This window comes from Rhineura floridana, chromosome 3 (assembly GCF_030035675.1).
Source record: "Rhineura floridana isolate rRhiFlo1 chromosome 3, rRhiFlo1.hap2, whole genome shotgun sequence".
NCBI lineage: Eukaryota > Metazoa > Chordata > Lepidosauria > Squamata > Rhineuridae > Rhineura > Rhineura floridana.
The window spans coordinates 17,955,939-17,979,735 of NC_084482.1; the positions used below are offsets into that span (position 1 = coordinate 17,955,939).

General features: G+C 43.3%; 2 protein-coding genes across 3 annotated transcripts in view; one reads left to right on the forward strand and one right to left on the reverse strand.

Moving 5' to 3' along the window:
* Positions 1 to 505: 505 nt before the first annotated feature.
* On the reverse strand, positions 506 to 11,080 carry LOC133379437 (transcription factor Sp5-like). Its single transcript, XM_061614700.1, has 2 exons — positions 10,624 to 11,080; positions 506 to 3,196 (listed from the first exon to the last, which is right to left on the reverse strand). Exon 2 carries the CDS (start codon positions 3,071 to 3,073, stop codon positions 2,264 to 2,266), a length of 810 nt encoding a protein of 269 aa, XP_061470684.1. The 5' UTR covers positions 3,074 to 3,196; positions 10,624 to 11,080; the 3' UTR covers positions 506 to 2,263.
* Positions 11,081 to 11,257: 177 nt separating this feature from the next.
* The window catches only part of LOC133379434 (solute carrier family 26 member 10-like), a 78,804-nt gene continuing 66,264 nt past the window's right edge, over positions 11,258 to 23,797 (forward strand). The window contains exons 1-2 of one of the 2 annotated variants that reach the window (XM_061614689.1): positions 11,258 to 11,374; positions 20,861 to 20,978. The gene's annotated coding sequence lies outside the window, so the exon portion shown is untranslated. Of the gene's footprint in view, positions 11,375 to 19,533; positions 19,706 to 20,860; positions 20,979 to 23,797 lie in introns of those variants that run through there. The other variant, XM_061614688.1, reaches the window with a different exon arrangement.

Sequence of the window (23,797 nt, forward strand, 5' to 3'; positions counted from 1 at the left end):
CTTGGAGCCAGAAAAGAAGCATGCCAGGGAGAGAACTAGGCTAGAAATTTTCTCCCTGCTGTGGTATTTTTCTACTTGCAGGGAGCTGTCTTTTCTTCTCCAGAGAAGTGAGCATTCAAAATGGAGTGTCCTTTACCTGCATTAGTTACAGAACATTCTACTACCTCAGGAATCCCCATGTGTTTCACGTGTAGATCTCGCTTCAGTGTTTGTTTTTGTGAATTGTCACCCATGTATCTGGACATTTTAATTTCAGCTATTAGCAGAAAGCAGAAATCCTCTTGTTACATGATCCTAGAACGCAGCTACAATCCCATCTCAAATCTCCCCCAACACTTTCCTCTCTCAATAGACAAGGTGAAATTACACAAGTCCATCACTGATTACAGTATATATAAAACTCCAAGTTTGAGAGTAGGAAATGTGTATGTAGAGAGAAAACATACAAAGATTAGCACTAACTCAGCTAGGATCAAGAACATAATGGAATGAAACGAAACGTGACTAGATGTCTGGTGTGGGCACACACTGTGTGGGCGTACACCCTGTATTTAATTTTTGTCTGAATGTGCATTTACCTTTAAGGGTATATCCACACAGAACATCTCAGCACTCAAATATACACATACAAATGTTTCTGGACTGCACCATTTCAAACTGTAGGTAGGAAAAATGCATGTTGGAGTGCTTCCCCCAGGGAATAAAATCCTAGCATATCAGGGAAAAGGCTATGCTGGAACTCTGTTCTGATGTCTAGCTATCTGCAAAGAGGGAGCTTATATATGTGTGCGTGGTTGGCTTGACCTCCTGGCAGTGGAGTCACTGCTGCTTATGGGAAGGAAGAGTGGGAGGGGCAAGGTGGCAGGGAGGATGGAGGTGTGCAAACAAATAGTCAGAAGTGCCACATTAGCCCCACCAGTACATTTGCACAGCCCCGACTTCCCTTCCACCTTGTCCCTCCCATGCGCCCTAGTCTGGACATAATATTCCCAGCTTTGTAAGTCATCATTTACAATTACATTATAAATCATTATAAAGCCAGAGACCAGTGTCAGGTTTGGCTGCTCCTCCCTTGCTTCCTTGCTTCTCCTCCTCCTCTTACTCACTGGCTTTGGAATGGAGATCCTGGTTGTTTAAACCAGGATTTCCCATTTGATCTGAACTGTTGTTAAATGTCAGTTTACTAACCAGGATATTATATGTAGTCTTAACAGGGTGAGGGAGAACATTCAGTCATGAAAATCCCCGTCTATGGTCTGAAATGGTACAGTCCAAGAATAGTTTTATCACCTCAACTCTCTGTGTGAACTAGGACTCCGTGTCCTATTTTTTAGTGCAAAATAAAACACAGAAAATCCAGAACAGCATGGTATGGAAAGAAGGCTGAAAAAATCACTCAAGTTCCCAGACGCCAGCACTGCATGTTTTGGAGCCAGCATCAGGTTTTACAGAGGCAGGAAAATATTTCAATTTCCCAGGGACCAATATCTAATGCTTAGATGCAGGGGATTTGTTTTCCAGTGCTGTGATGTGAATATATGTATTTGGTGGGGAGAGGGGGGGATAAGAGGACACCACCATCACTACTGCCTCTGGATAGACTGCATCAATCTGTGCTGATATGTGGCTTGCATAGATTAAGTGTGCTGAATTAGTATGATCCCCCTGATCAGTACCTGCATGTGGACATGAGTCTGTGTTCACTTGTAGCCTTGTGGATGCTGATGTGAGATGACTGCAATGTACTAATATGTATCTGAGAGTTTACCTGAATATGTAACTATTTATGCCTCTGCATGTCTGCATCTGCTGTGTATCTGTGAGTGAATCCTCAGGGTCACTCAGTCTGCATTAGTTACCCTTTAACTCCCTTTTGACGACTCCATCATACTCACAGTCAGGGTGTTGAGCAGATGGACTTTCCCCATCCTTTCAATGCATGCATTTGAAGAGGGAATTCTAAGCCACTTGAGAGACGGGGCATTTCAACATTTAAGGCTTAAATTGACAACTGGAACTTGCCCCTTTCTCATGGAATATCAGGGCCTAGGGATCTTAGATAGAGAATCCCCAACATCTCCTCAAACTACAGTTCCCAGGATCCTTTGGGAGAAGTCATCATTGTTAATAGGCAGGTAGTGTTGTTGATTGGGACAGGGCTGGAGTGTTAAGTTAGCTCAGGTGCACCTCAGTCTTCTCACTGCTTCCTTGAACCAACCTCTGCCCTTTGGGCTCCGTTTCTGCCCCCTTCATCCCCTCGAGGTCACTCCTGCTTGATGCCCACTGCTGCTGCTACCATGGCCATGCCCCGTACTCGCTTTCCTTGGTGGGTCTTGACATGCTTTGCCAGGTGGTCACTCCGCATAAACCTCTTGGGGCACAACTGGCAGCCAAAGCGCTTCTCGCCCGTGTGCGTCCGAAGGTGCCTCTGCAGCTCATCAGAGCGGGTGAAGCTTTTCCCACAGTAGAGCCAGGAGCAGATGAAGGGGCGTTCGCCTGCATGCCAACGGAGGTGGGCCTTTAAGTGGGATGTTTTGCCATAGACCTTGCCACAGCCTGGCAGGTGACAGATGTGTTGCTTCTTCCTGCCTGGTTCTTCGTTAGCCCCATTTACTGCCTGGCAGTTTGGGCATTTGCAGCGGCGGCAGCGGCGAGCTGTACCCAGCAGCCCCTTGGGAGTGCCCTGCAAGAGGGCAGCAAGGGGGGGCTGGGGACTTAAGACCAGCGGCCGACCCAGAGAGAAGTTGCCTGGTTGCTGCAGGCTCCACCAAGGAGCATCATCAGTGGAGGTAGTGCCTGCAGGAGCAGCTGGGCCCAAAGGCCGGGGGCTTTGCAAAAAGCTGGAGAAGTCCTGGGCCTCTGGGAAGGCATACGAGGGGGGCACTGTGGGGGCCAGCACCTTGACAGGTGACAGCTCAAAGGAGTAGGTGGACTCAGCTGGCGGTGTCAGTGGCAGTTCGTGGGCAGAGCCACTGCTGGATGGCACCTGCCCATGGTAGGGCATCTTGGGGAGTCCGAAAGCCATGGTCGTGTGGGAGCCTGATGGGACCTCATTGCTCCAGAGTTGGAACATCCCCACAGGCTCACAGGTTCCTGAACTGTTGGCTGAAGAATGGGAAGCAGCAGGCACTGCTATAAAGGTCCAAGTAGGATGACAGTTAGTGACGTCCTCTGGAGAGGAGTTGGCAGTCTAGTCCTGAAGAAGAGAAAAAAAAGACTGAGCGAAAAGACAGACTTTAATAATTTCTAATAATATTCATCCTGGACCTCAAATCCTGCTGAAGTAGACTACCTTGTCTCATATAATTATCTCATCTGGACTTAACACCATACATGTACTCTACATAACAATTTCTTCATCATAGTCATAACATTTATGATATACCATGGATGGTAAGTTGGTTTCTGTTAGGAGTTCCTACACAGCTAGCACTGCAGTGGAGCTGGGGAACCTGTGGCCATCCAGATGTTGTTGGTCTATAGCTTCCATCATCCATCACCTTTGGTTGTGCTGGCTGGGGCTGATGGGAATTGGAGTCCAACAACAATATATGGAGGGCATCAGGTTCTCCATTCCAGTAATTGCATTCACATGCACAAGAGTACACTGCTTCATGAGCACCAAGTGAAATCAAGGTTCACTTTTACTTGCATTAGTTGTCAGAAGAAAGGAGTTAGCAAGCTGTTGTCTTTGGCCTTTAGCTGCAAAAGGAACCGTTCCTAATACTCATCTCCTCATATGGGGCAAAGTAGGTGCTGAAGAGATGCACCACTTAAGGAGGGGGTAATACTGGGGCATTTATAACCTGATGAAAGATGCTAATGTACTTCAGGAGACTGGTTTCAGAAGGGCAGCCAGTTTATACTTATGCTATTTGCTTCTGGTATTGACTCAAGTAAAGGAACGTGTCAACAGCCAAAAGCTACATTAGCGTAATGCCTTTTCTTAGGACCAGTCAAAATATCACCAAGTAAGTGAAGAAGCTTTTGAGTTCTCCAGACCCCTTTTTCAGGTTGGATGTAAAAACAAAACAAAACAAAATAAGGTGGGAATACAGCATCAAAAAAATTCTCTAGGTGTTTTACCCATTACAAAGGTAATTGTACAGAACTTTTTAAAAAATTCAATATAGAAAAAGTAAAACAAAGGAAAAAAAAGCCATACCATAAAGCTTTCCCTTGAGGAGTCGGAATAAAAACAAAATGATGACTGCACAACTCCTTCTGCACTCCGTAATAAGATTGTCACAAACCGAACACTTTGGAGCTTCAACACAATCCCCACCCCCAGCCCCTGGTTTTATTCAATATCCAGTCTAAAGAAGAATTCTGGAGAAGTTGGAAGGTTGCTCATGACCTTTTGGCATTTTGATCCCCTACAGCGGCTTTTGGATTTTTCCTCATGGATCAGCACAGCTACCTGTTATTGTTGTATCTTTACAACCAATACTTCTGATTATTACCAGAATGATATTTCCAGCAGTATTCTTACAACTATATTTCAGGACAAATTATTTACAACTCCCCAGACATTCTGCCCTGCAAGCTGATATATGAACAGTGGGTTACTACTTGTGCTATTTGATCATTTACACAGAGTTAGAATAATCTTTCCAGCTGCTTCCTTTCCCATACAGGAACCTAGGAAGCTGCCTTATACCAAGTCCATTTATCTCAATATTGTCCACACTGACTGGCAGTAGCTCTCCAGGGTTTCAGGTAGGAAACTTTTCCCAGCTGTTTGAAGATGCTGGAGATTGAACCTGGGACTTTTACATGCTAGGCAGATGCTCTACTACTGAGCTAAGCTATAGCCCTTCCCCTAAATAAGCAAATTAGCCACTAAACAGAGAGATGGGCTGCCTTCAAGTCGATTCCGACTTATGATGACCTTATCAACAGGGTTTTCATGGTAAGCAAAGTGGTAAGCAGCGATAACGCAGCTGAAGCTCTGCTCACGGCCGGAGTTCGATTCCAACAAAAGGAGGAGGTCAAATCTCCGGTAAAAGGGTTCGAGGTCCACTCAGCCTTCCATCCATCTGTGGTTGGTAAAGTGAGTACCCGGCATATGGTGGGGGGTAAAGAAAGGCCAGGGATGGAACTGGCAATCCCACCCCATATATATGGTCTGCCTAGTAAACGTCGCAAGGCGTCACCCTAAGAGTCGGAAGCGACTACAAGTGTGGGGACACCTTTACCTTTTTACCACTGTCTTCCTCTGAGGCTGAGAGGCAGTGACTGGACCAAGGTCACCCAGCAAGCTTCATGGTTGTGTGGGGATTCGAACCCTGATCTCCCAGGTCGTAGTCCAACACTCTAACCACTAAGAAGATATAAATGAGGGAGGGAGAAATAAAGTGGCTCCTGCTTTCCTGTATGCTTGGAAGCTTTCAAAACTTCTAACAGGCAGAGCTTGGCTATTACACTCAGTGTCTTGACATGCACAGAGAGGGAACAGGGCTGCTTAAGGCAGAGCAGCAAATGGCACTCCTGTTGTTCCCCAACCTCCCCAAGTCAAATTGCATTATTCACTAATAGGCCAAAAAAACTTGCAGTCTAGGAAGGCACCGATAGCCAACAGATATTTCTATCAAACTTTAAAAAGCAGGGAATTGGGCAGCCATAGTGAATGCACCAGGGGAGCAGGAGACCTAATCTCCTCTCTGAGATATTGTACCACCCTACAAATCTGTAACAATGCAAACACAATTTGGGTTGGTCTTTCACAGCCCAATCCACTTCCTGTGTAGCTTGAAAGAATTTGGTAACATGTGCCTCTGAGCTACAAAGCTTTCAAATTATTCTTTTCTTGAAGAACAAGAAAGGCAGCTAATTCTCAGCCATCTCATTTATGAAACTGGATTACTTCCTCTTGAAAATTTGCAGTAATGGCAAGTAGAAAGCACTTGTATATAAAGAGAATCTTGAGGGAGGCAAACAAGGGAAAGGAGAACAAGAACTAGTGACTAGATTTTAACGTTGGTCTCATAGGTGTCACCATTTTTTTAACATAATGTAGAACAGGAGAGCCGGCCACCAAGAATGGGGGGGCTGAACCTCTGTTAGTCTCTCAGGCCAACATTCACAATGCAATGCTATGTATATTTTACTCAGAAATGAGTCTTACTGTGTTCAATGGGACTGCAGCCTAAAACTGTGCATTTCCTTGGGAATAATGCTACAATCCTGTATTCACTCACCTGGGAATAATGCCATTAAACTCAATGAGTTGAGTAAGCATATAGGATTGCACTACAAGTCCCTCTGAACTCCACAGGACTCACTCCTGAGTAAATAATTTATTTATTTAACAGGATTTATATACCTCTTAATCACAAAACTTCAAAGTGGTTTACATAAAATACAAAATAGTATTTAAAATACCCATAAAATCAGATGTTAAAAACTAGTTGATCTATATTTTTCAAAATCTAAGTGAAATAAGCTGTTTTAAAAATATACATAATATATTTTACATGTCAAAAATACATGTCAATAGACATGTATAGGATTGTGCTGTAAGAACATGAAATAGCAGATGAAACACAAAACATTTACTCCTCACTAGCCTTTGAAGCAAAAGCATTTTTCCCCAGGTCTTTGCTTGATCATGACATTCCTTGACATTTTAGCTGTGATTGGCAAAAGACCAAGGGATACTTTAGCTTGGATTTACAAATATTGCCTGCAAAGCCATAATCAAATCAAAAAAATAATCACAGGCTAGATGCTGATATGCAGCAGCACAGCAGTAGGGATGTGATACAGCCTCCATTTACACTGACAAGAAAGGGCGCTGCCTAGCATCCAAGGAGGGTCAAGTGATAATTAAACAGAGGCAGCTGCAGGGGTTTATGTATTAGATCTTGCACTCTAGGAGAGCCTGGTGGTCAGCTTAGGTCACCACTTCCTTCCTACTCAGGCCTTTTCTCCTACTTCTGGAATTTACTTTAGGCCAGCGATTGGGAGCCAATGGTATTCCAACTGTTACTGGATTCCAAATCCCTTTGTCCCCAACCAGCATGGCCAACAGTCAAGAATGGTGGTAACCCGTGCTCCAGTCCCTGAGCTTGCTTATTTCTTTCTTTGTGGTTGTATATATTTCCAAGGCAACTTGCAAAAAATCAGACACATTAAAAACAATAAAATCAACAGATTTAAAAATGAACAATAAAAGCAGCAGTGACAATTCCACCATAGATTTTGAAATGTAAGAATTTAAATCCTGAATTTTTTTTTAAAAGGTCTTTGACAGATGCTGAAAGGATATCAAAGTTTATACTGGGCAAGCTTCACTGCAGAGAGCACTCTGTGATTTCTATAGCAGGGATGCTGTGGAACAGATTTCCTGCAAATGGCAGGGGGTGGACTAGATGACCTCACAGGTTCTTCCAATTCTATGATTCTACCGCAAACAAGTAAGCCCTCTCTCCAGTTGCCACAGTAGTGACATCTGAAGATGACATGTCTAAACAGTCTTCAAAGACAGCCCCATCTATAATGCATTATGGTAGCTTACTCTGAGGTTTATCACCATAGTCAAGCTACCCCAGTTCAGGAGTGATTGCAGCTGGTCTGCCTACCAGCCTTAACTAGCAGAAGCAGAAAGTGCCCCATGCCTCTAGTGTCAAAGCTGGATCTAGCAACTAGAGTCAAAAGACCTCCTGCCTGAGCAGACAACCCACCCACCAACAGCACTTCTCATCTTATTAGAATGAGCTACATCCATAGGACTGGGCTGCATGTTAATTTTCCAGGTGGACCTCCAGATGACATTATACCTAAACCCTGATAGTGATCTCTGATCCATTGAAATCCCCAATGATGGGTGGAAATGGGCTGTACCCTCCTTGCATCTTGCAACCCTACCTCTATGGAGCACTGAGGGGGGATGAGTGTAAACCGGAGTGTTCCTTCTGCCTAGTGGCTTTTTGAGAAAATATATTCTCTCTCAGCCTCAGTCCCCATTTGGAGATTGTACTATCCTACCTTACAGGTCTGTTGTCAGATAACTGAGATAATGCATTGAAGCTCTTTGTCAGAGATGCAAAATAAATTATTATTAATAATAGACTCTTTAAATTTAATTACCTTGATCTAAGGATTAACATTTTGAATGTTCCCTCTCACAGGAACATAAAAAAGCAGCCTTATACCAGCTCAGGCTATTTTTCCAGCTAGATCAGTATGGTCTACCCGGCTCTTCCCTAATTTGGCTATGCTTACTGGGACAGATGAAAGCCAGAGTCTAGAGAGAGCCAGGTTGGGGGAAGGCTGGTCTACTCTGACTGGCATCAGGTCTCCAGGATCTCAGGTGGAGATCTTCTCCATCACTTGCTTCCTGATCTCTTTTTTATGTGGAGATGCCTGGGACTGAACCTGAGACTTTCTGCAAGCAAAGCAGTGGTGATCTGCCCCCCAAGCTATGGTCCCACCCATGTTATTTCATCCCGGTACTGAGCTACGTCTGATAAGAAAAATCTCAAGAGATGCCTTGTTTTTTGTCCAGAGTTTGAATACAAACAGTTCATCCCATACTGGTTTCACAGAAGAAAATGGATAAAGCAGTATATGCATTAGACCATCTTTAAATAAAAGCAAATATTGATACATAGTTCATTTATGGTACATTATCATAAACAGATTATTAATCTGTCCAAAAATGCTATATTGAGTCCCAAATTGAGCAGATTGTAAAATTCTTACTACATTCAATATATATTATTTTCCTGCCTGTTTACCAAATATATGTTATATGTAACAATTTTAATCTCTAGATTTTTGATAACCATTAACACACAGCAGGGATGGTTACACTTTTCCACTCACGTGCAACCAAGATCCTAACTGAAACTACCAAAGTAAAAATTTGGGATCTGCTATCCTGTCCCTCCAAAGATCTCAACAAAATCACTATAGGATGCAAAGGTAAAGTATTTCCCTCTTTTTTGTTTTTGTTTGTTTTGCCTAAATCATCAGTTGCCTCACTTAGGAATCAGTATATTTTGATGTAAGATAGGCACACATTTAAATTTACAATTCTCTTTCAGAGTGATTGATCAGCTTAATCCTTGAAATGCGAATGTGGTTTTGGTGTGAGAAGCCTACAATCAGGCTAAGAAGAACTGATTTGGAAAGCAAGAGCGATGTGGTTAAATGCATGGAGGATCCTCCACTAAGGCAGTGGGTCTGACTAGATACTTTTTCAGATGCCTTGCTGCCCTGGGATTTTATGATTCCACAATGCCAAGAATAAATCACTTTACCATTCTGCATAGTAAAGAGTTCTGTGCAGTCCAAAAGCTTACACACCAATAATAACCAAATAAACCTACCACCTTCCCTGTTCTGTGATTTAACAGAATGCCATATCAGCTGGAGCTATACCAACCTAGACCAATCAGATTATTATTGATGTTCAGTTTTGTTTTTGTTTTGTTTTTTGTTTTTCAAAAGTGCATCTTGTTGTACACCTTTGAGTGTCCCTCCATAAAAAGTGAGATACAAATATTTTAATCATAATAACCTTTCATACCCCTTCTATAATAAGATCTGTTTATTTCAGTGCCAGTAATGATTGGAAACAAATGCGGATACAAATTAAAGAGAAAAGCACAAAAGCAGGACTACAGCTCAATATCAAGAAGACTAAAATAATGACAACAGAAGATTTATGTAACTTTAAAGTTGGCAACAAGGACATTGAACTTGTCAAGGATACCTTGGCACAGTCATTAACCAAAAGGAAGACAATAGTCAAGAAATCAGAAGGGGGCTAGGACTGGCGAGGGCAGTTATGAGAGAACTAGAAAAAGTCCTCAAATGCAAAGATGTATCACTGAACACTAAAGTCAGGATCATTCAGACCATGGTATTCCCGATCTCTATGTATGGATGTGAAAGTTGGACAGTGAAAGAAGCAGATACGAGAAAAATCAACTAATTTGAAATGTGGTGTTGGAGGAGAGTTTTGCGGATACCATGGACCATGAAAAAGACAAATAATTGGGTGTTAGAACAAATTAAACCAGAATTATCACTAGAAGCTAAAACGATACTTTGGACACATAATGAGAAGACATGATTCACTAGAAAAGACAGTAATGCTGGACAAAAGAGAAAGGAGTAGAAAAAGAGGAAGGCCAAACAAGAGATGGATTGATTCCATAAAGGAAGCCACAGACCTGAACTTACAAGATCTGAACAGGGTGGTTCACGACAGATGCTCTTGGAGGTCACTGATTCATAGGGTGGCCATAAGTCATAATCAACTTGAAGGGACATAACAAGAACAAAATTTCAGTGCCACTCTGAGGCTGGAATCCTATATACACTGTCTTGGGAGTAAGTTTAATTGAGGTTAATGGAATTTACTCCTGTGTAGGCATACCTAGGATGGCACTATAAACCTAGGACTGCCATTTCCCACCCCACTCCTAGGTGATTCATCTCATGCTCTTTAACAGCTGCATACCAGGCAGAAAAATCAACAGGTGAAGCTTTCCCAACTGCTTCACCTCTGTGCAGGGAATATCATCATCTGTTGGATTTCAAGTAGTCCTGCAGTCAGTCAATTAATCAATGTGGCTACTCTTCTCACCCCTCCCAGGAAACTCCCCTTACCTGCAAGAAGGAATGTATGATGTTATCCGAGTTCTGCAAAGCCAGAGTTGCCATTGGGGGTCACCCGAAACTATCAGTGGAGGGAGCTCATGGTCTTCGATAGAGATGGAAAAACAGGTGACAATTTGCTTCTCTCTCTCTCTCTCTGAAATTCCTCTTTTTCTTCTCAATCTACATCTTTTTCCTCCTGTGATCATACTCCGTTCCCACCCACCCCTTTTAAAAAAAATGGTGGTTGTTTTTTTTTTGGCTTCCTTTCAGCCTATCAGGAGTGGCGATTGGAGGCGCCTTTGAAGTCGGGCGAGCGAACCAATCATTAAAATAGATTGAATAATTTCAAAGAAGGGTCTGGCTAGATCCCCTTTAAGTGCTGAGCTCCCCCGCTGGGGTGCTTGTTATGGATGCAAAAGGGGTTGATTGGGCTTGTGCGATCAAGATAGTGGAGGTTTCTCTTTTTATCTCTTTAAAGGTACAGTGCAAAGGGAGGTGGGGGAAGGAAAGACGGGACAAAATAGGAGGCAAGTACGCAATTCCTAAATGCGTTCTATACAGGGCGGCTAAGCGCATGCTATTGCAGCTGTTCCTGCGGGAATTAACAGAGTCAGTCTGGGCAGGATTTGGGGGCAGAAGTCCTCACTCAGCAGAATGAGCAGGAAGGTCCCGCACCAAACGTAGCAGGGCTGGCTTGGCACATTTTGAAGCCAGTGAAGTAAATATACAATTTTATCCAAAGAAGGGGGTCCTGATATCAGTAAGTCAAGAGTCGAAAGTTATCTAACTGCTCCACCGGAATGGGGAAAGATCTGGTTAGTTTTGTGGTCCTGTGATGCCATTGGTAGCAGAGAGCAGCCTTCAGGCACCAGGCACCAGCTGACTAGGACTGGGAGTTTGGGTGGCAAGTGGCCCATAGAACCAGAAACCATCACAGAGGCTGGAGCAGCTTGTGCCCCACAGGTGCTCTTCAATGCCAGTTCCCACTTCTGGAAGAAAGGAAATACTGCAACACCCTGAGTATTCAAAATTTAAGCTATGAACTCCTTGGGGAGGGGACTTGTCTTTATTACTTTTCTTTTCTTGCTGATGTTACTCTGTGTTGATGGTGTAATGATGATACTAATAACAGCAATGCCTAAAGAGAATTCTCTGGTCCCTCTGGTCACCAAAGTACAGCTCTTAACATTCTTTGGGAGGAAGCCATGACAATTAAACTGCTATAAAACCATTTAAGTTTCTAGTATAAGTAAGCACAGCCACAGACAGACTGTTACAGGATAGTTTGCTGCTGATGAAAGAGTGGCCAAAGGCAAAGCCAAACTTAGAAAGCAGTGTGCTTATTCAATGGTGTGACACAGGGATGGGGAGCCTGTGGACCTCCAGATGCTGTTTGACCATTGACCATGCTGGCCTGGGGCTGATGGAAATTGAAGTCAAACAGCATATGGAGGGCTGCAGCTTCCTCACATCTGATATAATGTCTCCTCCTTTCCCTCAGGATTTCTGACAGTTGCTGTTTTTATTTTTTGTTTTTCTGCTTTGCTTTTTGGTGAAATTACCTCTTGAGGAGCTTTATTTGTGACACTAGTAGAGCATGCATCTATCCATTCATCTCTGTGTTATTCTTTGTCAGTTTCTCTCTCCCCCTATCTCAGATTGGGAGGACCCAGTCTGACAAACAGAAACAAAAAAGTATGCCTGTATTTTGCTCTTGCCCTATTTGACATTTGACAGGAATGGTTGATCCAGTCCACAGGATGCTACACTTAGAAGTCAATTGTTGCTGCACCTCCAGGTATCTGCTTCTTTGGGCACTCAGAACATCTCATGATGGTGCCAGACGGTGGTGTCTGCTGACTTGAGGCTGAGATGGATGGATATCCAGGTGGTATGTTATGGTGGGAGAGCAGAGAGGTCAGGTAGTGCCTGACAGGTGGGATACTTTGGCCGAACGTTTGTCCAGTCTTACCAGGGAGAGAAATGCGGAAGCATTACAGCCTTTCATTTACTTCCTTTGGGGGCTTTATCCCTCCAACAGTATTAATGGATGGGATCTCAAAGCTTTAGTAGATTTAATCAATCAGTTGGCTTGACCCAATTTAATTTGTTAAATTAAAATTAAAATTTAAGAAGTAATGGGTGCATTTCTTGATTTTTATTTGTTTGGCTCTGGTGTGTTATATAGGAATGGGTTGGGGGGGAGTAAAATTCTTTCTTCCAAACTATGTGAGTAGGAGTTTTTGTTAACTTGCAATTAAATAATCTTCCACTTCAATACCTCCAAATGCCATCTAAGCTGTAGTTTTGGTAACTACCAGGCAAGTTTGATAATTTGCCTTTTAACCTGCAGACTAATCAACTAAACTTTTTTTTTATCAGTTTGGTCCTAATTTTGCTCTATATACATTTGGTATACATTCACTGCAAAGTCGCAACCAGTCACAGACTCCCCCTATGCATACACAGAGTGAAACCCAAACATATATAATTGGGATCATCCACACATACAAATTCCTGCACAGAAATAGCTTTCATGTAAATATATATAGCCACTTTTCAAAATAAAACATTTTCTTAAGGTGGCACACAACACCTGATAAAATCAACTAATAGCGCATACGGTATTACACAATTTTGTAATGTGTTGGCAGTCCCAGTTGACACTCAAACCACTACACCACACTGGCTTGCACCTGTAGAAAGGTCCCAGAAGAGTGAAGTATTGTATATTATATGAACTGGTTTTAGGTGCCTATGTCTGCATGTGTGTGTGTTTGTGTGCATATCTAAATATATAATATTGGCAATTTACGGGCATGATATACCACTGTATATGTAGTAACGTGTCATGCTTCTCTGCATTTAAGATGTATACCTTTGCAGGTATTTTTTGTGCATATGTTTAGTTGTTCTAAATATCTGCATGGCAGAGCTATCTTCTTTGATATACCTGTGATGTTTGCACTGGTGTATTGCAGCTCCACTTTACCTAAATCTAAGTGTGTGGTTGCCACATGAGAGCACTCTTTAATCTACCCCATTGTAACACATTTGTTAATTGCTCCACATCATTTCCTGACTCCCTGCATAGTCCCAGCTGGGCCCTTTGAAGTGCAAACAACAGTGCATCACTTTGAACTGGCATACAAAGCTCTCAGGCTTGGTTCTTTTCCCCACCCCACTAAGTCCCATGCCCCACAGCTAGGCCATGGGCCCCTGTTCTTTGGGGGTGACCCTGATTCCATTCCCATCTACTCACCAGGTTCTAAACTTTTTTTGAATTGCAGGGTTCCTTTCCCAGTCCAAGGTCAGATTTATTTGGCTGAGCTGCAGATTTTTAGCATGATGCTTCAAAGCTACCTTAGAACAAACAAATATGGGGCTTAGAGCATTAGGACTGTCACCCTTTTGGGAAATAAAGGAGAACATACAGCCATCTGCTACACCCTGTGAGCACCTACCTGTTGTTTGCTTGTCTGCCTACTTGTCAGCAGAATTGTCTCCTCCTGCAGCTGTCAGAGGTGTGGCCCAGCGAGAAGATCTTTAGCTGTTGAAGTCCAAGGCAGTGGCCTTGGGCGCTGTGCATTCGATGCCAGTAAGAACTTAAGCTTATAAGTAGGTTTCTTGGAGTGGCCACTATGAAGTAAGATGGCTGCTGTTGTGTGCTCATTATAATGCCTGAAAGAATTCCACTATCCCCAGATGGGTGGCTACATCACTCTCTCTGGAGAAGGGTCTTCTCTATAGCGGTGCCCCAGTGGTGGAACTTTCTCCTCTTGGAGACATGGATGGTCATAACAATGATTGGACTCTGTGATAAAAACATATCTGTTTTCTCTAGCTTTGGAGGCTAGGTTATGTTTAGATTGATTTGAGCCTGTTTTATGATATTTTGTTGTGTTCTTTATTGATACTGATGAAGTTTATTATTATTATTTTCTGAATTGTTTTTATGATATTGTATTCTTGCTTTGGAAGCTGCTTTGAGGTCACCTGGTGATGAAAAGCAGCATACAAATATACTAAAAAAAGTACTTCCACTAGTGCAAAGATTTCTGCTTGCACAACTCAACTTCCTCTCCCTCTCTTCTCTCTGCACACCCTACCCAAATCTGTTCTAGAAGGCTGGGTGCATGAGAAGAGGACAGGGCAGGGAAGTTCCACTGCACAGACAAAAGTCCCTACACTAGTGGAACAACTTTGTTATATCCACCCAAAATCTGTATAATAAAAGTTTGTATGGCAGAAAAAAAATTCTCCCTCTCTCATAATACTAGACCTCGTGGACATTCAAAGAAGCTGAATGTGGGAAGATTCAGGACAGACAAAAGGAAGTACTTCTTTACTCAGCACACAGTTAAACTATAGAATTTGCTCCCACAAGATGCAGTAATGGCCACCAGCTTGGATGGCTTTAAAAGAAGATCAGACAAATTCATGGAGGACAGGACTATAAATGGCTACTAGCCATGATGGCTGTGCTCTGCCACCCTAGTCAGAGGCATTATGCTTCTGAAAACCAGTTGCCGGAAGCCTCAGGAGGGGAGAGTGTTCTTGCACTCAGGTCCTGCTTGCGGGCTTCCCCCAGGCACCTGGTTGGCCACTGTGAGAACAGGATGCTGGACTAGATGGGCCACTGGCCTGATCCAGCAGGCTCTTCTTATGTTCTTATGTTCTTAAAATCAGGTGCAGATTTCCCATTCACTGCGTTTCTGTGTTGGGAAAGGTTCATAGGATGCTGGAGACATAAGGACACTGTTGGGACACTGCTCCCCAAAAAGTAAGGGACCCCCCAGGACCTTGGATGACTACACCCCTGGTGACAAGGAGAGGGAAAGGGGGTAGAAGAGAGAGGGGCGGAAAGAAAGGGAGGGAAGAGAGAAAAAAAGAGGATTGCAGTTGGAAGGAGGAAAAAACAGATGCCCTACCTGCTTTTGATTTCAGCCCTGCCCACCACTGGCTCCTGCCCCACTCACAGCCAGCATGTAGCGTTGATAGTTTACCTACGAGGGGACGTGCCCCTCAATGGAAAAAAGGTTCTACATCCCTGGTTTTAGTCAGCTCTAATATACTTCACCACTCCAGACATGCAGTTGAATACTTGGAATCTCTATATGGGAAAAATGATAGGAGGCTGCCTTATACTGAGTCAGACCATTGGTCCATCTGGCACAGTATTTTCAACACTGACTGGCAGTGGCTTTCCAGGATTTCAGACAGGAGTCACTCCCAGCCCCTCCTTGGAGATGCCAGGGATTGAACTTGGGACCTTCTGCTTGCAAGGCAGATGTTCTACCACTGAGATACAGGTAGGAGAAGTATTTGAAAGTAGAACTGATTTTCATTAGCTGACTTTGAAAAATCCAATCCTGGTATTTGTAAGTGAGCATGAATTTGTTGGGGGAGGAGAATCGCTATGCTAATATATATGTGTAGATGCAAATTTCAGAAAGAATGACTATAATTTGAATAGAAATATAATACATCTCACTAGAGTGGGGAAGACTGTGACCAGGTCTGCCTTTGAGGCCTGCTTAGTCTGCTGTCCAGAGCAGCTAACTAGTGATTAGGGTAGATACTTATGCATTGCTAAAAAAAAGAGGAAAAGCATTACCAAAAAAGAGCACAGAAGAGGCTGCTTGTTAGCATAAAATTTGCATATGCTAATTTATATGTATAAATTTAGAAACAATTACTATAATTTCCATATAAATGCATTACATTTCATCATAGTGAGAAAGACTGACCAGATGACTTGTGTGCCAGTTCAGTCTGCTGTCTGGTTTGGTTCATGGGCAACTGCTCTTCCTTCTTCAGGGCCCTTGTCCTTTCTTCGTATGCTTACTTTAAAACGGAGTTGGACTGGATAGTCCTTCAGACAGAGGCAGAGAGGACTATCCTCGACAGCCAATCAGAGGACTGTCCTCTGTAAAGTAGGACACATGCCCCTCCAAGCTTCCTGCTCTGGATTTTGAGAAAGAAGGCAAAAAATGACCAATTTCCAAACTTTACAAGTAATCTTGGTATGTTGAAGCATGTTTCTACCAAATTTCAGGGTTCTGTCTGGTGTGGGAAAACCGTAACAGTTTTACAACTCTATAAAACCCTGTACAACCCTGAGTGTGTTTGCTGGAATGCTGAGTGGGGACTTGTACTCACTGCTCTCCCCCATAACTGAATCAACACATTCCTCTTACCTTCCTTCTTCCCCATTACCACAATGAAGTGTAAAATTCACAATTTTACCCATGCATATGAAATTTCTTTGGTAGTGAGGAAGCCAGGAATCTAAGTTATGAATAAGGGGTATCAACATCTTAAGGCTCTAGGCCTCTCACACCCCATTTACTGAGGAGGTACCAGGCCCTTATCCTTTCCCCAGCGCAGGAAGTTGTTTGGTGGAGTGAAATTTCACCAACTGAGTCCCAAACTAGCTGCCCAAGCCGTCTATGAAACCCAGCGATTCACAGAAAGTTCTCCTGAGGAGGAAAAACAACAAGCAGCTTTGACTCGAGGGGCAGGCTGTTCCCCTGACTAGCCTCTGTTTCATCTTGTCTCCTGCCACCCAGTTGATGGAAATTGAAGGAAGCAGCCTAGTGGTCGGATGCGGTCGTACAAAGGCCTGCAAGCCCCGTGTGGATACTCAATGACTTGTCCAATTTGCTCATGCTGTGTAGGCCCAGCTTTGAAGACACCTGCTTAGCATAACACGGTGCTCAGCATCTGAGCAGCATCTGTTGCCAGTCCCACGCCATTCAATTAGGAGGGAAAAACAAGTCAGGGAGGCAGGCAACCCCCTCTCTCTGCATCAAGTTGATGACTTGGGCGGGGGCATTGTGAGGGGAACATCAGGAAAAGTGAATACTTCTGGAACAGGATGGCAGTACCTGTTGAAACTCTGCCCTCTCTAGGATTTAATGCTTGCCCAGCTTTCCCTGGCTTGCCGAGTGGAGACTTGTACTCATTACTCTCCCTCAAGACTGAATCCACACATTCCTCTTAACCTCCATCTTCCCCCTTACCACACGGAAGAATAAAATTCACAATTCACCCAAGACAGAATTTCACAATGTGTCCTCTTCCATCTCGACTAGTGGTGTATGTGTATGTGTGAGAGAGATCCTACTCTGGTAATGCTGGTCTTTGACTTGTAGCCCTCCCTTCCCCCTTCAGCCATATTCATCTAGCACAGTCTTCCTCATCCTGGTGACTTCCAGATATTTTGAACTACTACTCCCAATAGTCCCAACCATTGTGGACAATGGTTAGGGACAATGGGAGCTGTAGTCCAAAACTTATGAAATGCACAAGGTATGGGAATGTTGTTCTAGTAGCACTTTCACTGCTCTCTGACCATGACCCTTCTGTAAAGAAACCAACATGAGGTAGTAATACTGTAAAGAAATATACTTCTGAACACATACAGACTGCCTTGCCTTCACCACTGAGAACCTGCAGGCTATCCCTATGTGCTTAAAATTAAGGATCAGTGTGGATGGCAGGGTTCTCATACAGGCTAGAGGCCTGGCATTCAGACACTGCCCTAGTTCCAGTACCTCATATCTCACTGTACCTGCTCACATTCATCATTGCTCTTGACCTGCAGTCCCCCTCCTAAATGACTCATTCTTGGACTTGATTTTTGCCTTCACCAAATAGTCTGAGGTTGGATCACATTCCTTACATCTCACCATGTCATGCCTTGTTCCTATAAGCCCCTTGTTTATCCCCGTTGTTGTGGCATTTCACACTCCTCCTCTCTGAGAAGCAGGAACTCCAAGACAATATCTGCAGTAGGAAGTTCCCTTTAGAGAAGAGAACCTAGGCACCTTAACAATCTGTGTATTTGCAAAGGTATAGGTTGAGCATGTATTATAGGGACATAGGAGATGCTAGGTGCACAGCAGATATTGGTTCAGTTCTGCTGACCTATCTTGACTGACTCCAAGCACTGCAAAAATCCAGAGCCTTTCCCCCCTTCTAAACTCTTTAAGCTACTCCTGAGGCAAAACAACAACACACAGATTCCAGATACATGCTTGGTAAGTTGATCAAGATAATTTTGAGCATGGATTTAATAGCCATAAATTGGGTTGAATGCTGATGCAGTGGTGTTACCGGTAGTGGTAGTTAGTGGTAGAAGAAATACTTAGAATGATGAGGCTAGGCTTTGGGTTGTCAACATGGTGCCTGTGGACTGGTGGCCCTCCAGATATTGCTGGACTACAGCTTCTATAATCCATGACCACTGGCCATGCTGACTGGGCTGATGAGAGCTGGAGCCCAACAGCAGCAGATGGGCCTCAGGTTAGCTATCCCTGACCTATACAGTCTGGGGCTGGCATACCTCAGAGAGCCTCCCTAACCTTCGGATCCCACCTGCCTTGTTGTGATCATTTTGAGAGGTCTACTGCAGATTCGTTCATTTAGATTAAAAACACTTATATTCAATTGGGCATTCTTGGTGATTATCACAGTGGTGTAGAAAGGGCTACCGAATTATTAGGAGAAAAATGGCCTGACCATTTCAGCTCTCCCCAGCACTTTTCAGGATGGCTGACAGAACAACAAAAGACAAAGCCAAGGCATCCCCACCCCCCACCCCGGTGTGTATGGGCTTTGCAGCAGTGCACCATATCTTTAAGACTTGGAGAGGCATGGAGGCTAAATGCTCTTTTGAGTCATTTTCCCCAGGCTCTACTCTTCTAAAACAACAGCATCAAAGAAATTATCACTGGGCTTCACCCCTTCCTCCACTCTAGACTCACTTTGGGCTCTGCCCCGGTTACCAAACATTTTTTACTTCAAAAAATCACAACCCTAGCTCTGTCCTGGGCCTGCTCTGGCCATTGTACTTTACCACTGTGACCCAAAGGATTCTGTAACATGTAAGTCCTGTCTCTTTAAGAGCAGGCTTTGCTGCAAAAGCAGCTTCCCTTCCCCCTTGGATGGGTACAGATTTCTCCTTAATACAACTAGAGCTAGTTAAAGAGCTTTCCTTTCTTTGTATAGCCCAAGGTACAGCTGTTTTGTATGTTCCTGAATAAAGGAGGTTCTTGAGGGTGCCTTGGCTGTTTCTTCTTTTTGGGTAGGTATTTTGCAAGATCATTTCACGTTGTAAATGCTTTCCTCTATAGCCCTGTAAGCAGAGAAGGAGAAGCTACAGGTTCTGTCCTCAGGCCTTGTTTGTCATCATCATCATCAATAATATAGTTATTAATTAGGTTCCTCCCTCTTTTAGGTAAGATCCATGTGTTAGCAAAGATATTTGCTTAGATGGGTGGAAGAGTTATTTGGGGCCCTGTAGGATGGACATTTGCATTACTTCAGAAGTTCCCAGACTGGTTCATGAGCTTCATTCAGGTGGTTTGTGACTTGTCTGTAAAAATACAATTAAAAATCATATGGCATCTAGCACAATTGCAACAAGTGGCAAAATCATTAAGTGGGCTGCCAAGATCTTCATTAAATTTCAAATGGTCCACGGGGAAAAAAGTTTGGGAATCGCTGCACTGCATTACAGAGGGTAGTTCTCTGGAAGTCTCCTCTCTTTGAAGGGCTGTCTGTCATTAATCTGTATTTGGACCAGACACGAAAGATAAAGAATATGCAGTTTCATTTACACAAGATTTCATTAAAATGCAAGCTTTGAGGCCACTCGCGCAATTTGAAATTGTTTCTCAACATGGAGAAAGGGCAAAAGAACATGGTATATAGCCTTTATGCTTCTAAATGTGTCACTGAAGTCACTAGAAACCCTAAAAAAGCAGTGGAAGTCAGATTTAGGATCAGAAATTTACATTGGGGACTGGCAATGTAATCTGGGAAGCTAGACCTTTCTAATTGGTCTCTAGCTCTCTTGAAGAACATTCTTTAAAATCAATACACCTCTTGTCTTACAGCGGGCTCAGCTCTGAAATGTTTTCACTTACATCTTGCTCTGCTGGAGGGGCTATGGCGCTGTTGGTATATATTATCATTTTGAGTGGGATTGTGTTTATGTACAGTGTCGTTGGAAATGAATACAAAAAGAAATGCTTTTAATTATTTCAGACAAAATATTTTCCCTGATGTATGCTACTGGCAAAATTTTCTGTATTTTCCCAGACATGTAGCATGCCTTTGACAATGTTCACTATAATATTTTAGTTGTTACAGTTTTTCTATTAGTTTATTATTTTCCTTTGTTGTTATCTCTGGAAAAAGAAAAAGAAAATTATTATTTATTTATGTTTATGAAAAGGAAGATAAAGAATCCTAAGAAGGGAGAGCAGGAGGAGCCTTGAAGTTGCCCATCAACAGTGTTGCAGTACCTGGAGCAGACTGAGCAGCCACACAAGTCACCTGGTCACACCTGTATGGTGAGATGTAGTGTATTTCTATTTAAATTATACTAATAATTATTATGTACATATAATTAGCATATGCAAAGTTTATGCAAACCTGCACTCCCCTCCTGTCATTTTTTGGTGATACATTTTCTCCTTTTCTGGTGCTGCACAAGTGGTCACCCTAAAGGCCGAGCTGTAGTGCTTTAGTATGTTGTTGTTGTAAGAACTACTTACTTTATTGCTGTCAACATTAGTTTTGTCATATTATTATATCGGATAGGGTTGGTTTTTTTAAAATGATATTTTTTTTTAAGATTATTGATTGTAAACCACCTTGAGTACTAGGAAAAGTGGGTTGGAAATATTTTTAAAGAAACAAATAAATGAAGACTGTCTTCACCTATGTTACCACCTACGGCAGTAAAGTACAATAAAAAAAAGCAATTAATCCCCCCCAATTATTTTATTGTTACAGCTATAAAAGTGGCTTAGATGTAAACAAGCAAACGCCCCTACCTATAGAGTCTGTTATATTCCCCTGGATAGGGACCAATTTTGGGGATACCTAAAGAGCCTGTTTTTATATTGCAGCATGTCCCTGTGGAATAAGGATAACTCTGTATGTTGAAAAAAAAATCTAATAGGCCTTTGGAAGCCTGGCCTTCTCAGGCAGAAAATATAGCAAATGCACTAATATCTCCCTGGCACTGAAAACAGCTTCTGGGGCCCAGCCCTTGGGAGCCTTACAGATTAAGGCCTGCTCATTCCCTTTGGTCCCTAGGTAGCAGCTCATTAGCAGATTAAGACAAGCAGCCTCTGAGGGACACTGTGGAAGTATCCTCAATCGAATGGGCCCTGAAATGGCTTTAAGAGGGTGGTGGTGGCATGAATAATAGATCTGGGGTACACACAGCATGGGGTGCTTGGTGGCCATTAATTATGCTGTCTGGCTTGACTTGTATGCTGATGATCATTAGCAGAGTTGGAGGGGGCTGTTGGGCCTGCTACCCCAGACAGAGTCCCAATCCCCCTAATTTCCTTTCTCCAAACACTGCCCCCCAATATAACTTTCAAATTCTCCTCAAATCACTCACTGGTCCACATGAGGGTGTTCTAACAATTAGGATCCAGCCTCCAGAAATCCCAATCACAGCCCCATCTCAAAGAATCCATGGATTTTTTTAATGTCAGAAAAAAACTGACAGGGGAAAATAGTGATTAGTGTGTCTTGGCCTAATGATGGCAAGGCCACAGCTGAAGGAGGTATCTGGGCAGGAGGGTTCAGTTTCGAAAATGATATCTCTTGGGGTAATGCCAGTGGGCACAGCCAGTAGAGATGAGTCTGGAGGAAATCTGGAATAACGGGCTGGAGTGGCTATGGGTCCTACTACACAGAGGTCAGCCCTCTGAAGGCATCCTCTGTCTGAACAGCTGTCAGGTTTAAATATAAAGAAACCTAAGAAGAGAGAGTGGGGCCTTGAAGTTGCCCATCAACACTGACCATCTGGACAGTAGACTGAGGCCTTATCTGCATTATACATCTAAACAGTCATGACTTCTCCCAAAGAATCCTGGGAACTGTAGTTTGTGAAGGGTGCTGAGAGTTGCTAGGAGACCCCTGTTCCCCTCACAGAGCTACAGTTCCCAGAGCTGCCTGGGAAGAGGGGTATATTGTTAAACCAGTTTGAGAACCGTAGTTCTGTGAGGGGAATTTATAGTAAAGCTTTGCTTTGAAGGCACAGCAAGTAAAATGGTGCAGTCAGTTCCTAGGCTCTAGAAAATGGGGCATCTTTTCCTTGACTTTATCAATTACCCTTGATTACAATGCCAGATGGGGAACCTGTGGCTCTTTAACACATGCACCACAGGGGGTGTGAGGAGACTTACCATGGAGAGCAAATTTGTAGGCTCTTGCACACAAAGTCCTTATCTAAAAAAAAAAGATGATTTGGAAGGACTACAACCCTGGTCTTTTTTCTTTTCTTTTCTTTTTCCCCTTTTTACCTGATCATCCCTGGGGGAACTCAACCCTCCCTGTCTAATCATGTGAGGGGGGATGAGGCTCTAGGCCCCTTTGTTCCCCCTCTTTCAGAGTCCTTGTGAATGTACATGAGAACTATGCCCATTCCCCAAGCAGCATATGAAATGTCTCAGATCGCATTCTCTGACATCCATTGGAGATTGCCTGCTTGCCTAGTCAATATGGATAATGTGAAAAAGCCCTGTGTTGATGCTACAAATGTCTTTTTTTTCAGCCTATTCTGTCTACACCAGGGAAGTGGAACCTCTGGGTCTTCAGATGTTGTCGCATCCCATCTCCCATCAATGTCAGCTAGCATGGCGAATACTCAGGGGTGATGGGACTTGTAATCCAACAATATCTGAAGGCGACACAGGTTTCCCATCTCTGCTCTTCACCTTCATGTGAATGTGTTTATTCATATTCAACAACTCACACAAAACCTTCACCTCTGTATTAACTTATGAGAGTGGTGGAGACCAATGGAGCAATTGCCAGTCTTTATCTGGGACTTAAGAGCCTTTAAGATCATAATGTTTTGATGTCTCTCCCCCTCCCTCCCTCCCTCCCTCCTTTTTCTATCCACAGACACACACAATGTGGGTTGGAGTGATCATGGAAGTAAATCACTCAGCTTCTAATAGGACAAGGGTCAAAGTCCCGTTTCCACGCTCAGTATATCTCAGCCATCAAATGCCTGGGTAAACAGAAATGTTTTAAAATTTCTCCTGAAAACCAGTAATGAGGGAGATAGGTTCACCTCATCAGAGAGGGCATTCCACAAATGGGGAACTACCACCAAGAACGCCCTGTCACGAGTCAACACCAA